The 16,709-nt window shown below is 35.7% G+C and overlaps 1 protein-coding gene across 1 annotated transcript; it reads right to left on the minus strand.

The window, feature by feature from the left end:
- Window positions 1-14,062: 14,062 nt before the first annotated feature.
- LOC117925641 (9-cis-epoxycarotenoid dioxygenase NCED2, chloroplastic) lies at window positions 14,063-16,429 on the minus strand. Its single transcript, XM_034844706.1, has one exon. It carries the CDS (start codon window positions 16,259-16,261, stop codon window positions 14,444-14,446), a length of 1,818 nt encoding a protein of 605 aa, XP_034700597.1. The 5' UTR covers window positions 16,262-16,429; the 3' UTR covers window positions 14,063-14,443.
- Between the last annotated feature and the right edge of the window lie 280 nt (window positions 16,430-16,709).

Below are 16,709 nucleotides of genomic sequence, written 5' to 3' on the forward strand. Positions count from 1 at the left end.
CTTTTTCTGCAATTTTACATATTTACTAAAATGCCCTTATGTACACATATGTGAATAACCTAAATACCTCTTAATAAACATGTCATCAAGGAATACGAGTTTGAGTGGGGACCATTAGGACCCATAGGAAAATATTGGATCTATTATAATCCAAATCTTCTATTATCTCAACTATTGGGATTGAGCCCTAAAAGTAAGATGTAACAAAATTAGACTTAACTGTCCCATTGTTATCCTTTTGGTGTATTGACATTAATTTGAGCATTTAACTCATGTCTCTTACATTGTACATGACTTAGGAGTATTAGAAGTTGTATAGAAGATACAAGTCATGGATTTCTTGTAAATAAATAAGTTGTCTACAATTGGTTTATAGATTTAGACAATCCAGTAGAGACTGTAATACGCCACCTCCTAATTGGAGGGATGACTTGTCTTGGCTTTTGGGATGAGTTTCTTATGGTGAGTGTACTAGTGTATATAATGTACACTGACAGGATCTACGGTGAATCATGACGCACGACTATCAAATGTCATGATTCAACAAGCTATTTTACTGCATGGACTCTGAACCTTGAGAAGATATATTGAGCTTGTGTCAAAATCAACAGGAGGCTTTGACTTCTTGGTGAGACCCTAAAACGGTCATATATCCCTATGGATTGGGTCACTGTTGATGGAGGCTGGTGATAACAAATATTCTCAATAGAGGCACCATGATATCTTATGGTATTGAGACAGTGTGTCCCCTTGGGTGATCCAAATGATATGTAATCATAAAATTTGTGGCTATAATAATTCCTTTAGTTGAATTTGACATATGTTCCTTGGAGTTAAAGTATGTTAGTTGATTGCATAATAAATGAGATTTGTGACTCAAGGATTTGAGATGTAATCTTGATGGGTGATAACACTACTTTGTTAAATTACGGATACTAGTTCATGGGGAGTCTACATGTAATGAATAATAGGTCACAAACCCGAACACTTGGTGTCTCGTTATGATATATATAGGGTACTAGACTGTAGTTGACTTTTTATAGTGGAATGTTGAGTAAATTTCAAAATTTGATTATAAAGGAGCCAATACTCCTATGGGTCCTAGCGGTCCCTGCTCTGAGCTTATATTCCTTGATGACACAATTTATGAGGGTTGAATGAGTTTTTAGTTCACTTTTATGTACAAGGGCATTTTGGTAATTAGGTAAGATTGTACAAGGATAAGTGAGTGGTGTCTTTGGATTGAGCTAATTGATTAATTAAGGTCTTGTATGGTTAATTAATCAATTAGCAACCATTTGAGCTAGATTAAGTAACCCAACCCCAAGGTGGACTTAAGTCGTTTTAGCCCAATAGGAAGCCTACAAAAATGCTTTTAGGGTTAGCATTTCTATGTTTTGTCATTTTCTTCCTACAGTCCACAGAGAGAACACCAAGCTTCACATTTGAGATCTCCACCATTTTAGTGCCTAATCATAAGGAAAATTCATTGGGTGGAAGATCATGGTATTTTCAAGATCTATTATGACTTTGGAGTTATCTACCTTGATCGGAATCGATCGAAGAACATCCGAATAAAAGTTATGTGGTTTTATTATTTCGATTTATGATTTTTGTAGTATCAATATTGGTTTTTGAATACCTCATTTTCTGTTGTGATAGATTTAGAGAGTTTAGGATAGATTTTCATGCACCCTATGAGATCCAAGCTATGGGAATAGAGTGATTCAGGGCTCCTAACATCAACATCATACTATAAAAAGCCAACTACAATCCAATATCCTATGATATATATATATATATATATATATATATATATATATATATATATAAAATAAAAAAGATACAAAGAACTTGGGTCCATGACCTACTATCAACTGTGTGTAAGTTTCCCATGAACTAGTGTTCGTAATCTAACAAGATGAATGTTATTAATCTCTTAAGATTACCTATACAACATTGAGTCTTAAATCCTCTTATTAAGTGATCAATTGATACACTTTAACTTATCAAGAATATGTGTCAAACTCCACTAAAAGAATTACTACGACCACAAATTTGATGATCACATGTCCTTAAGATTACTCAAGGGGATATGTTGTCTCGAACCCATAGATATCATTGCTCTTCTATTGAGAATACCTATTCTTACCAAACTCCATCAATAATGAACCAATACATATGGAATATACAACCACCTTATGGTCTCACTTATATATTAAAATCATTGAAGACTTTAACATAATTTTAGTATCCTTTTAAGGTTGAGAGCCTATATAGTATAGTAGCTTAATGAGATCATGACTACCCAATAGCCAATGTCATGACTCAACGTAGGTCTAATTTAATGTATAACCATACACACTAATACACTCATCATGAAAACCCCATCTTGATGACCAAGATATTAGTCATCCCTATAATTAAGAGTTAATGTACTACGACCTCAAATGGATTGCCTAAGTTCATGAATAAGTTGTGAATAAATAATATATTTGCAAGGAATCTTAGATCTTTTGTGTAAATCTTAATGCACTTAAATCATGTATAATGCAAGAGATGTTAGGGCAAAATGCTAAAAAAGTATAATACATGAATATGACAAAATTAATTGGGAAATTGGAATGACTAATAAATCTATTATGTTACGTCATGTCATGTTTTTAAGGGTTTTATCCTAATACCTTGTATATGGCCCCATTTAATGTTCATTTTTTTTTAGTTGTGCTTGAAGATCTAGATATTGAATTGTTCAATTCTGTGTTAATTTGCCACACTCAATATTGTTTCATTTTCATAGTTGTTACATCTTTATAAAGATAGGGACCTATAATCTACCATTTATTATTATTATATTTATATAGACACACACACACACTTAAAAATGGAAGGAATAAGAGGCAATTTCGTTTTCTTAACATTCACTTAGAAAAATGTTCTGAGTGACAATCTAGTGCTCAAAATAGTTGCATGTCTTTTATGATATCTGAAGGCTTAAAAAGGTCTAAAACTTCTTCTAGGTTGTCTAAACCTTCCAAATGCCTATACCACATCTTTTTTTGTATTGTGATTTCAGCATTCCTTGTAAATTTTACATCATTTCTATTTCAAATTTTACTACATAGAGCTCAACACAAGCCTTGCAAATAATAATAGTAAAAAAAAACAATAATGCTTTTGAAAATGCAGTATTGCTCCATGCATAATTATAATTTTTCTTTTTTTTTGTTGTTGAAGATATCATCAGGGTTTTAATGTAAGAATGTCTTTTTATCTATCCAAGATCTTGAAAGGGCAAGCCAACCTAGGATGGACGTCATTTTTGTTTTTATTCTTTGCATATACCTCACATATAACCCCAATTTTTAGTTGCTAGAGTTGGACACTTGGTTACTCTCTCCATTGCACAAATATTGGTAGTCTAGAGGTCTCTATTATATAATCCACTATTTTCTCTTTGAATCTAGACCTGTATGTTAGACACCCCCATTTACTAGGAGTGTGTTTGATTGACTACTTGCTTCTTATATCAATGCATAAAATAAATAAAAAAATTCTTGTGACGGTGATGGTGATGATGGTAGTAGTTAACATGTGTTACGTATAAGTTTCTCAAACCATATTGGTGGCTTTCCCTTATGTAGAATGTTCACATTTCTCATTGAGTCTAGACTTAAATGTTAAGGGCCAGATTTAATTTGTTAAATGCTAAGATCTCAACTTAAAATATTCTTAATCCATAAAAATAATTGGTTGTGAAGGTAATAATGGTGATAGCAGTGATAGAAAAATTAATATACATTAAGATGTAATTGGAAATTGACTAATCTTTTTATCTCATTTGAGAAAACAACATGTAATTGTGAGCATGAAATGCAATAAAACCAATAAATTCACATGATATATATATAGACATAAAAATAATTGGTTGTGAAGGTAATAGTGGTGATATGATGATAGAAAAATTAATATACATTAGAATGTAATTGAAAGCCTAGGAATCTTTTCATTTTACTTGAGGAAACAACATTCAGTTGTAAATATCAAATGCAGTAAAACCAACAAATTCACATGAATTTGCTCATTTATATATATATGGAAAAAAAATCTCAATATTAGAGACTTTTTCAACAATTAAAATATTCTTAATCCATAAAAATAATTGGTTGTGAAGGTAATAATGGTGATAGCGGTGATAGAAAAATTAATATACATTAAGATGTAATTGGAAATTGACTAATCTTTTCATCTCATTTGAGAAAACAACATGTAATTGTGAGCATGAAATGCAATAAAACCAATAAATTCACATGATATATATATAGACATAAAAATAATTGGTTGTGAAGGTAATAGTGGTGATATGATGATAGAAAAATTAATATACATTAGAATGTAATTGAAAGCCTAGGAATCTTTTCATTTTACTTGAGGAAACAACATTCAGTTGTAAATATCAAATGCAGTAAAACCAACAAATTCACATGAATTTGCTCATTTATATATATATATGGAAAAAAAATCTCAATATTAGAGACTTTTTCAACAATTTATCACATAACAAAGTTTAGGCTTATGTATGTATTGTACTAATTAATATATTTTTTATGCAATTTGCACATATAAAAATGGTATGAAGAAATTAATTTTCTTTAACAATTAATGTCATTTATTGCAAGTCCTTGTCTTGGTGTAACTCACTGATTTTCACTTGAATTCTGAAGCAAAATTACTACCATCCTCTAATAATTTCAAAGTATTTTTATATTTTTAATAAAATAAATTTATCATTTTCAATTAAAATTTTACTAATATTACGCTAGTGCATGTTATTCAAAGAAAAATATGAAGTTTGGTCATTTGAATGACAACTATAAACAAGAATTTTATAAGAACATTAAATTAGATGATGATAATGCTATCATGTAGACACTTGGATATGTGTCTACAAAGGAACCATGACTTCGAATGCAGGTTTCATTCAATGAACCTTGTCTATGTCTCATGTGAGCGTCAGTCTACTTGTTTATAGTGAAAAAATTGGTTATTTTGACGGCCGAAATCCAGGAAACCATGAGTTGTTATTATATTTGGAGAAGCAATACGTGGCTAAAAGTTGCCTCGACACACAAAGTTTACATTTATACTTACATATACACATGTTATGCTCTCCAACCCTATGGGAGTTATGCATGTAATTCAATGATAGCCTACTTGCCTCATTTACTATTAGGTTTTCTTATGAGAAAAAGTGGTGATGGTGAGACGAAAAAGAAATAGTTAGGTGGCCACAATAGGCTTCTTAGCTATGGTATTTTATATTTATGGATAAATAAATGTTTAATATTTTTTTTTTATTGAGGTTTAGGTAAAAATAGTAGTTGCACATGCAAAAAAACTTTGCTAATTTTAAAAATGAAAATGGTACTATTACTATAAGAGAATCAATTTATATTCGTGGTAAGACTTTAATTTTGTCTCTTTATTATTCATTTTTTTTTATTTCTCATTTATTCTCTATCACAAATATAATTTTTTTTCCTTATATTATTTTTTATCTTATTATTTCATTACTTAACATTGATAGGGGTAAAAAAAATCAAACTTAATTTTTTTTAAATGATTTTAAAATTGATTTTACTAAATAACTTTAGTACTTAAAGTAAGAATTAAGTAAGAACTTTTAAGTCAACAAATTCGACAAAATATATAATATTAAAGCTATTTGAATCATTAAGTATTAAGTTATTAATTACACCAAACATGACTTATTGTCCACACAATTTTAATAATAATTAGCTTTATAAAAAAATTAATAAAAGTTTTTAAGGGTTTTGCATCCTCAAAACATGATCAATGGTAAATTGTTTCCAACTTGGGTTTTAACTTGAATAATTTTCTAGCTGCTAGAGCAATTTGTGAGTATCAAAAGTTTAAAAAGGTTTTACTTAAAGAACTAATGGAACATTTACATAATGTTTCTTTTAACACATCCTAGAAATGATAAAGAACATAGAAATCATGTTTTCATTGAAGAAAATCAAGGTTAATGTAGTTTATGTAATTCTAAGGTTATATTTTATTTCTTAACAATCATCCTCTTATAATTTTTTTGTTGTCAAATACCTATACCATTGTGTGAAGCTAACAAGAATTCCATTGAATTACATCCTGATCTCAACTAAGAAGATATCAATATTAACATCAAAATCTAATAGGGAATTGTGTTTCTTTAGAAAAAACAGAGTAAAAGGAATATCTTCACTTAGAGTATTGACTTGGAACTTGAAGGAAAAGATTAATATTTTCTACATCCCTACTACCAACTTAATAGTTTGAATGATGATGAAATCATTCCCCCTATAAACTTAAAAATTAAATGTTAAACATAAGTGGAGTTATTCCACTCGTCTCTTTAATTTAGGCACCTTAATGTGACAAAGATCATTTGCATGGGTATGGTATTCTCCTTCAACAATTTGTATGCGAGGATGACAAGTAGCCATAAAGACCAAGCTTTCATACCAAATAGATATTAACGAAAAAAAAAAAAAAACAAATCAAAAATAAAGAAAAGACACCAACAAGATCTCTAATGAAACAAAAAGTAATAACCATCCCTAATAGCTTGACAAAACTTACAACTACTACTTAATAATATTTAATACTAAGATACAAAGTTTAAGGTTATGTTTGATTCCCAGAACTCACTAAGAAAAGAAAAAAAAAAAAGGTTAAAAAAAATGATTTTTTCATATTTGATTGTATAATGGAAAATATATAAGAAAATCAACTATAATTAAAATTAATTAGAGATTTATATATTTTTAAGTTATTTAGTCTTTATAATTCTAGAAGAGTTAAAATAAGTCTAATGAGTTTGAAATAATATATAAAAATAATTTATTAATTGTAAATATATTTTTTATTTTTTCTTTCCTTATATTTTTCTCCTCAATTTTTTTCCTTCATGCTTTCCCCCACATTTTCCAAGAACCAAACATAGCCTAGAGAAAGAAAAGAGATCTCTATTAAAATTGAAGTTATATATAACAAACAAAAACTTCTCAACATTACAAGATAAAGAGAGGTTCCTAAAGTGTCTTAACTTATATTTTCAAAATCAAATACAAGCTATTCCTAGGCTTTACTAACTAAAAGTAAATGTAAATGATATTGTATAAGACTTATGGAAGAATTGAAAGCTCATCCAAAAAATTGAACTAAGCAAGAGAAAAGTTGAGCTTGATATTTCGAAACTATGCTTAGTTTAGCGTAATCACTTTTGGAAATGTTGTTATAATTTTCTCTAAGGAGCTATAAATGAAGTTCCATAAGTACATTATAATCTTGACTTAGAAAGCTTTCAAATGTTATCTAATTTATTCAAAAATAACCAATTTACTTTTATTAGATACTTCTTTTCTAATTGGTATCTCCTTGTTAAATTTCATTGGGTTGGGTGGTTATTCATATTGGGCTTCTTGGCATTGTAATAATCTCCATTTTGACGTACCTCTCGTTGTATTTCCTCTTCTTTCATTTTTGAAATTAAAAGTTGTGTTTTGTCCATTGTTTACATCCACACCTAAATTGCTAACATAAATTGATTTGAAAAACTACTTTTCACCTTTAATTATTTTTTCAAGACAAAAATACTATTGTCAACACTTCTTTTATTGTTCCATTAAAAGACAAAAGTATTGCCAATACTTCTTTTATTGTATCATTATTGATCCACTAACATAATACTCATCTTTTGTCACTTATATATTATAGTTGTCATTCCACACAAACATTAGCAATCATCAATGGAAATTTTTAACTCAATGGTGCGCACACAAAAAAAAAAAAAAAAGGGAGGAAAAAAAGAAAGAAAGAAAGAGAGAGAGTATATATATCATTCATTTTCTATCCTACTTTATTCAATTTTTCTTATTCATACTTTTATAGTACCAATAATACATCTTATAAGTGGTTAATATTGCACTTATATCCATTCCTTTTAAGTTTGAAATTAGTTTTTATTTTGGAAACGCAAGTCAACCTCTAAGATGAGTTATTTTTTCGATTTGATTCTAGGATGTTGCTTTCCTTCCCTTTCTCCCCCCACATTGAAGGAAAAAAAAATTACTATATTAAGAATTCCTTAAAATAATAATTATTGAAAAAATAAAGACAGACAACCTAGTTCCACAAAGGACTGTCTACACCCAAATAATAATTAATGAAGATGTCTCTCCATGTCTCTCTCTATTACATATCACAACTTATTTTAATTAATACAAATGGCTATATTTTCAAATAGTAATGTGATAGATGGTAACACTTACTTTATTAATGCAACAATTTCTCTGACTACCACACCCACAATGCACCAAGTGGCTTTTTTTTATTTATTTCTTTTCTTTTCTTTTTTTTTGTTTTCTTGCATCTTCTTCATGAGAAATGTAATTATGCATAAACATATTAAAAATTGGTGTTGCGAGAGTACATGTGATATTATTAAAATGGGGGCTAATGTTAGGTGGATGAGGCTACTTATATATTAGTATTTGACCGACCACAAACAAGACACGCTTTGTATTTTCTTTAGGAAAGTTCCTTTGGTGTTTTGTCAATGCCCACTATGTATGATAAACAAATGGGGTTCTTATAGGCTAAGGATTGTTTTCTAGGAATTTTTTTTTGCTTATCCTTAATAACACAAGGGGAAAGGTGGTATCCGGTCATCCATCTAATTGAAGTGGAGGAAGTTAGAGTGGCCACACTCTTCTCTCTCTAAGGTGGAGATTACTACAAGTTCCAATAAAAAGGAGCAAAAAGAAGAAAACAGTTGAATGTTAATCTCTTGGTGTTTAGAGAAGCTTTCCTCTTTCCCTGCAAATTAAATTATTAAGAAAACTAAATAATATTTAGAATCTAAATTAGATCATGTTGGGTTATTTTGTGTCCTGTAAATATTTGGTAAGAAGAGAATACAGGTAAAGACGTTGGGGCCTAGGAAACTCAGAACCTAGGATCTGGAGACAACACCGAAAACTTTATCACATCAGTTGGATAACCTAAGTGTGTGCTCATGTTAATGGTGCATGCATTTCTTAAAAAAGAGAAGAAGTTGGGTACCATTAAATAATCAGATCAAGCACAAAGGAACATAAACAAATGGCAAAGCGTTAAGGCAATTGCAGTTGGAACCTTTTTCATTTTGGGATGTGGGAGATGGAAAATTTTTAAAACTTGTACATGGAAATACATCATTGAGTTCGTCATAGTCCATATGAGATGCCTAAAAAAGGTATTCTCTAATTAAGACCACTTTTTCACACACGTTGGAAGCGCATTCAACCTCCTGGGAAGGACTAGCCAATGGCGACCATTGTCGGACTCACACACGACCATTTACTGTCTCACCTACCTTCTTCCATGGTACAGTGTTGGTTCATTTCCTCCTGTTTATTTATTTATTTATTTTTCTCTTGGAGTTTGCTTACTCGTTTTCGGCTTTCAGTTGATCAGACGTCACATGGGTTTCATGTGAACTTTCATGTCTCTGAAAGTTTGGTTCAAATGGAGGGAAGGAGAGAGCTGTAAAAGGCGTTCAAATTTGAATTATTTTGAGTTTGAAATGTATCCCACTTCTCAATTTTTGTGGATGGTATGGAGCCACCAGGACATTGGTTATGGAAATTAACCTGCTTGTCTTCCTCTTGTCCAGTGCAGTGAATGTGCTCACCCCTTACTTTATATTTAATCATTCCTTCAATCCCGCTAAATTCCACCTTTTTTTTCGCTTGGATTCTACACGTATGGCATGAAAAAGCGTTTTATTTTTAGGAATACCAAAAGTAAAATGATAGTAACCTACCCATTGATTGTAAAGCTTGGTATGTTACAAAGTGATGGACCGAGAGGGTTTAGGAGCCTGGCACTAATAAATCTTTTAATTGTTTTGATTTGTGGACACAATCCTTTTCATGTCCACACTTCATCGCCAAACATTTGTATTATACTAATGACATGTTATATGTTACAATCATTGGGTACGCGGGCGCGATAATTGACAGAAACGCATTTTGATGACCTTCCGATGTGAAGTCTCGAATCTTGGATGGAATTTGATCATGGAAAAATCTTCAAATATGAGTTTTTCCCATACAGGTTTATGTGGCTAGAAGTGGTTTCACATTAGTCAAAAGAATCTCAGGGAGAAAGAGAAACCAAAATTAAAAACAAAGAACCATCTAGCGCATGTTTATCATATGCTCTTCGCCTAACCCTACACGTCTAATTCCACAGTTACTGGCCTACATTGTTGGACTTTTTAATTTCCAACACGTGTATTCTATGACCAAATTTGATCTCTAGTGCTTTGGAAAAGTAAGCGAGAACCATGTTCATCAGAGCCCCACCGATTATTCTGTGCTGATCAAGCAGAGTCTACAAAAGAAAAATGCTGTGTATCAGCGCTTTATCGGAAGAACGAGTGTCGTAATAGCGGTTATTGTGCTCTAAAGCGTATATGTGAGAGAAAGTTGTTTCATATTACATGGTTCAAAGCTTGGATTATCCAACTAACGTAAAATCAACTTGATATTATGTCAATGAAGCAATTGTATTGGAAGAAAATGGCTAACGTACTACTGATTTGAAATTCAAGTGATTGACAAGTGAAATTAACAAGTCTCATCCGTTGGTTAAAGCATCCAATGGACCATGCCTCTCCATTTCTTGATGCACCAAATTGATGGAACATGAGTCAATCAATCGTGCCAGTTAATGATACACACAAGCTGGTCCTCATCTACTACATCGTAACAACTAACAAAAAGCTAGTGGCTAGTTGGTTAAAATTCTGATAATGCAATGCAGACAATAGTACACCATAAATTAGTGGAAAATGCCTCCAAGTGCCTTTCCTACTTAATCGGGCTTAAAAGTCATCAACCACTAAAGAAAATTCTTATCATGAAATAGCCCCACAAGCCAATACGAAACAAAAACACTCTTGATTGAGGGCTGCTGATCATGTCCCTAACGGGGCCGAGCTCCCTTCTTTCCTAAGAAGACAAATCTGAGAGGGGGAGAAAGAGAGAGAAAGGCACATGATGCATGGATCATATTTTTGACCTGGGGTTGTAATAGTGATGGTCGGTGGAGTCTTTTGCACAATGCGACAAGTGCTATCTGCAGTACTATCTGTTGGTATTGACACCACATGGAGTGAAAGAAAAAGCAAAAATAAGTGTGTTGTAGCCTTGTAGGCATGGTCATTTTAAGGAAATAGAACATAGGTAGTACATGGAAAGTATCAAATATTAAAAATCAAGTGTCAAAAGCTGCAGCAAATTCACGAAAAGATGAAACCCAATTATTGGGGGATAAAACTAGGCTTTGTCATCCTTTGTGCTGATGTTCCCTTTGGATATAAACAACGTGACAGTCAGTGATAACTGATAGGAGTCTCTTTTGCTGCCTGTCACAAGTCACAACCCATGTGTGGTAACCACAACCCGGTTCCCTATCCCTGCCCTTCTGCCACAGGAACTTGGAACCTGTTGCAAGTAGGTTGATATATATGTATATGTATATCAAAGAACCATGATCTATGATTTCTTATGTTTCTTATTTTTTTAAGGCATCTTAACAGTAAGATTGCCCTGAGTAGCTATAGGTTAGCTTAAGGACGAGCACTACTTGGTCTATCTTTATCCGTTTTCACTACAATACAAAGGAAATTAAAGGTGCCATGCCACTACTTTCTTCAAACAGCAAGGAGGACAACACAATGATTTTGAACTGAAGTAAATGTTAATTAAAATATGGTCATGCTCCGTCTCACACGTCTCCTGATGTTGATTATACTCAATATATCCCACAAAATGGAGCCAGAAACAGAGGGAGGAAAAGAAAGGTGTCTAGTTGATAATATGAGTGGACGAGATGGGCTGAAACGGTCAAAGTCAGAGTTAGGAGTTGTATTTAGCTCGAGTGGAAGACAGCAGCTGAAACAAGTCAAAGTCAGTGTTAGGAGTGCTAAGTTATGTTCTAGATATTAGCTCGCAGTGGGAGGGAGCCCCTTGAACAAGTCAAACTCGGTCCATGCTCGGAGTAATTTTAATTAAAAGATCAGAAGAAAATCAACACAAGGCTTCTTTACAAGACAATAGTATAATTTACTCAAGAAAATGTGCTCCTTGTAATGGCTTTTCTTGCACGAATCATGGGGAGAAAAGCGATAAGTGTCGGTGGAAAAATTTTCAGGCTAATGAAGTGATAAGCAGAGAAAATTAAGAAGAAAATAAAAAACTAAATTGGGCAAGTCGATTTCCAAGCGATCTTTTAGAAGGGAGGACACGACTTTTTTGGACAACCTACGATAAAGTGGAGAAGGACTTTTGGGTCTAACCACTCTGCTCGGATCAATTCTCTCTTTCATACACAGGGAGAGGGAGAGAGAGAGGGAGCGAGCGAGAGACACAATATTTGAATCTAGACCTGTAATTGTCGATGCCTACAAAACACCTTTTACAAAGTAATGGCGGGCATTGATTCTGCGGCAAAATAAGAATAATGCACGTATATATAAATATTTATTAGAATTATGAGAATGTCCTTGTCGATTGGTTTTCCTCCTCTGCCCCTTATTGTCCAATGACTCATATATATATACTTGATTGATGGTTGGCACTGTGAGCTTTGTGGAACAGGCTGCACCATCAAGAGAAAATGCTTCCACGATTAGACCATTGAGCATATGCCACCCTAGTGTACTAGTAAATTAACCAACCATTCAACTACCCTCACATGACATCAAAAGCGTGAATTATTTTTTGTTATCCAGTCTTTTGCACTTTTTGGTCGATTATCCCGTTACCCCCCCTGCATTAATGGCTGAATTATGGGTTTTTAATTTTGCTTCATCCATTGGGGTGGAGAGTGGACTCGACATCCCTCGACCGTGGGTGGATGCGATTACCAAAACATGCACTTATATAGATTTAAAATCCAAGATTGAGTTGGTTCATCGGCGATGGGACATGGTTATGTCACTTCTACTGTCACTCTTCCCATTTATTTTTCCTATTCTCACCTCACCCCAATTATTCAATTGAGCAAACTCAAAAAACTTTCCCCGCTCATAAAACATTTTTGCACTCATACATGTAAGTAGTGAGGTGGAAGGCTGGGAGAAGGGCAGAAGAGAGGAGTGGAGAGGAGGGTAGGTGTAGAGCAGGTGATGTAACCAGCCTACTCATCATTGTTATTCTGGTGTCACACTCTACAGTGAGCGCGTTTAGCGGCTTTGACTGCATCTTATTGGTCGCAATGCTGCCTACCAAAAGTAGCTAGCCCATATTTGGGGTGCTCTTTTTATCTTTATTTTAAACCTTCACACAAAATTACTACCCCTATTCTTCTTAATGGAGCTTGAAATCCAAAAGCTTTTTCTTGAAGTTTTTAACGTTCCCCAAGGTGTTGTAAATTTGTGTTCTGCACCACCAATTTTCTTTATAGGAGTTGACAATTTTCTTGGAAAAAATTCATGGCACCAAAAAGAAACCTACCTAAAAGGAAAATGACAGGTGATTTTACATTTTGGTTATTATGGTTGCCACCATTATTTATCTTGGGGTTGAGTGAAAGGGAAAAAAGCTAAAGAACAAAATATGAGGGATGGAAATTGATTGGAGGGGTGCCAAAACATTTGAAAATAGAATATGTGGAAGTTTTTCCAAGTGAAAGAGTGGCAAATAATTATTAGATATTTGTGTAGGCAGCTGGGGTTGGCCCGAGACAGAGGGCTCAATAATCAGTATGGCCAATTATCCAGGCGCTTCTTCTGCCATTCACCACAATTTTAGTAAAAAGAGCTTTAGCACATGATTAACATTGATGCCTTTAACATCATCTTTCCATATAAATTTACATTAAATCCTGATCAAACCAAACCCATGACCTAATTTTGGGCGTCAATGATTGGTTAAAAAAAGGAAGGCAAATGCAGGGGAACATATCCAAACATGTAGCTGGAAAATGAACCAAAATTGACCAGAGCACATAATGTAAGACTGTAACACTGTGATATTTATTATATACAGCAAGAGTTGTTGAGAGGAAGATCCAAGAGAGGGAAATTTTCTCAACCTTTTACAAAGACACATAAGGGAGGAGACGAAAATCAAAACAGAGGAAATGAATAATAAAAAGAAGGAAACAGAAACCAGCTGAGCTCCAATTCTACCGACAGGCAAAAGCTACAAGCTGGTTCCCCCAAAACCCTATTCAAAATACACAAAAAGACCAAAAACCTTAAGAAAAATACCAGAGTCCAGGAGAAATCCGGGGACATGTCCATCCCTCAGGTAAAATCTCCATTTTCCAAATCCAGGGTGTATTATCTCTCTCGTTCTCTCACTCACACACACGAGCATTTGTTCTTCTAAGCTTGATTTGCCAAGTCTTCTGAGTTTACGAACGTCCCATGAAACCCGTATGGAACTCTAGAAGGCAGTTTGACTGTGGCTTCCAGCTGTAAATTCATGGCGTTAACTATATGAAGCTCTGATTTCCATGTCTTCTCGTCGTGGACAAAGGCCAATATGTAACCATCGTCTTCTCTTTCTGATGTGGGGTCCTTGTGGACAAAGTATGGTTCCCCGCCGTACCTTTGGTCGCCGTACTGGTACTTCTGAACATCTCCCGTGGACAGGTCCACCTTGGCAAAACCCGAAACCTTGGGCCATGGCTCGGCAATGGCGAGATAGGCGTATTGGGTTTTTCGTCCGAGTCGGGTTCGATTCACCATGCCTGCTTCCAGGTTCACTTGCTCCGACGCCGGAACTATGGGGCGGCGAGTGGACTCACCGGTTTTCAAATTGAGCCTGATCTCTGATAGCACGCTCTGTAAATTCTCCTCGCATTCGTTAAAAATGGAGTCCGCGGGCGTCATGCATGACCCGATCACCACCACTTCGTTGGTCTCCGGCTCCTCCCAAGCATTCCAGAGGTGGAAGCAGAAGGTGTCTGGTGATTCCACCCAAATGATATCAGAGGCGGTTTGAGCATTTTTGGCGAGAATTCCAAACCGAGATTTCTTGGTTTTGTCGTAGATAACAGGGGAACCTCCGGTGATCATTTCTTGAAGTTTGAAAACCACTTGCTGGTCTGGAATCACTACGTAATTCTCTGTGATGGCGAAGTCGTGCATCATGGTGGGGCCTGCAATTGGGATTTCAACGTCCGGAGACTTGTGACCCCCTGGGGAGAAGTGGAAGTACTTGAGATACGGCTTCTGAACAACGTCGTAGCTTAGAGCGAAGAGTTCGCCGGAGACTGGGTCGACTTTCGGGTGAGCGATCATGGTGGACCGGAGCTGCTTGTCGAAGTCGTATCGGCCGACAGTCTCGAGGTCGCCGGAGGGCTTGATTCGCACTTGGTATGGGAGGTCATCTTCCGACATGGCCAAGAGTCTCTGATTGAAGTACACCAAGCCAGCGTTAGCCACTCCAGTGCCGTGATTGTGATCGACGAGGCCAAATAGCCCTCGGGCATAGAAGAGGAGGAGGCGAGCGATGCCGGAGTGACCATGGAGCTCGCCTATGGCCTTGGGGAACACCGGGCGGCCGAGCTTTCGCTCCTGGACCAGTCTCTGTGTTTCGGTGAAACGGCAAGCGTAGCTCGCGGAACCGCCATTAAGGGTGACTGCGTGAACCATACCGTCGCCATCGAAGAAGTGATGCCCAGCGACAGGCTCGAACAGTGGGTTGGCGCCGTTTCGCAGATAAACTCCATTAATGCAATCAGGGATGGTGCCGGAGACAGGAAGAGAGTGACAGACAGGTTGCTCCGGCACGGGAGCGAAGTTTCCGGCAATTTGAACACGGGGGTCGGCGGTTTTAGGAAGAGGGTGTTGGCGCTCATGTGAGACCAAGGCGCTCTCGGCCCTGTCCAAGGCCAAGGCCGCTGCTCTCTGCAAAAAATTCCACTGCGGTGGCTGAGTTATCTGGTTTTCAGGGAAGTCGTCTTTGGAGAATTCCTTCGGATGGAAGGGTTGTCTTGGGTAATGAAGCACGGAATGAGACTGCAGAGCAGCACAGTGAATGGCGTTCCCTCTTCTACTATTGGGCTTCCTGAAGGGGATGGACTTTGAAGGGAAGCCCAAATCAAGTAGTGAGGAAGAAGAAGAGTGAAGCTTATGATGATGGGCTCCGGCCCATGTGACAGTAGTGTTGCTGGTGGGGGCAGTAGAAGAAGCCATGGTTGGAATTAACAAGTACAAAGGCCTTGTGAATTCAGGGAAAATGGCGTATGGTTGGCGCGAAGGAGAGTTGGGTTTGGGCTAATTCAGTGGCTACTAGGAGGGAAGAGGAGAGGAGAGAGAGAGAGAGAGAGAGAGAAGAGAGAGAATAGAGGGAGCTTTGGAGAGGGATGGGAGGAGAGAACGGGGTATAAATAGAGTTGGGGGAGGAAAGAGAAGGAGGTCCACCTCAGACACCTAAGAGAAGACCACGTGGTGTTTGTGGAAAGGGCACTTGGAGTTTAGGGATTGACATTGATGAAATCAGGATCGGCCCATGGGGAGTACCCGAGATCAAAAGACACTGTAATCCTTTAGAACTAGGACACCCCCCCATATGCCATTACGCATTGGTGGGGGGGTGGTGGTCTGGGAGGGGGTCCTAAAATTAAGGGCCAATCAGAGTGAG

Source organism: Vitis riparia, chromosome 11 (genome assembly GCF_004353265.1).
Source record: "Vitis riparia cultivar Riparia Gloire de Montpellier isolate 1030 chromosome 11, EGFV_Vit.rip_1.0, whole genome shotgun sequence".
Lineage (NCBI taxonomy): Eukaryota > Viridiplantae > Streptophyta > Magnoliopsida > Vitales > Vitaceae > Vitis > Vitis riparia.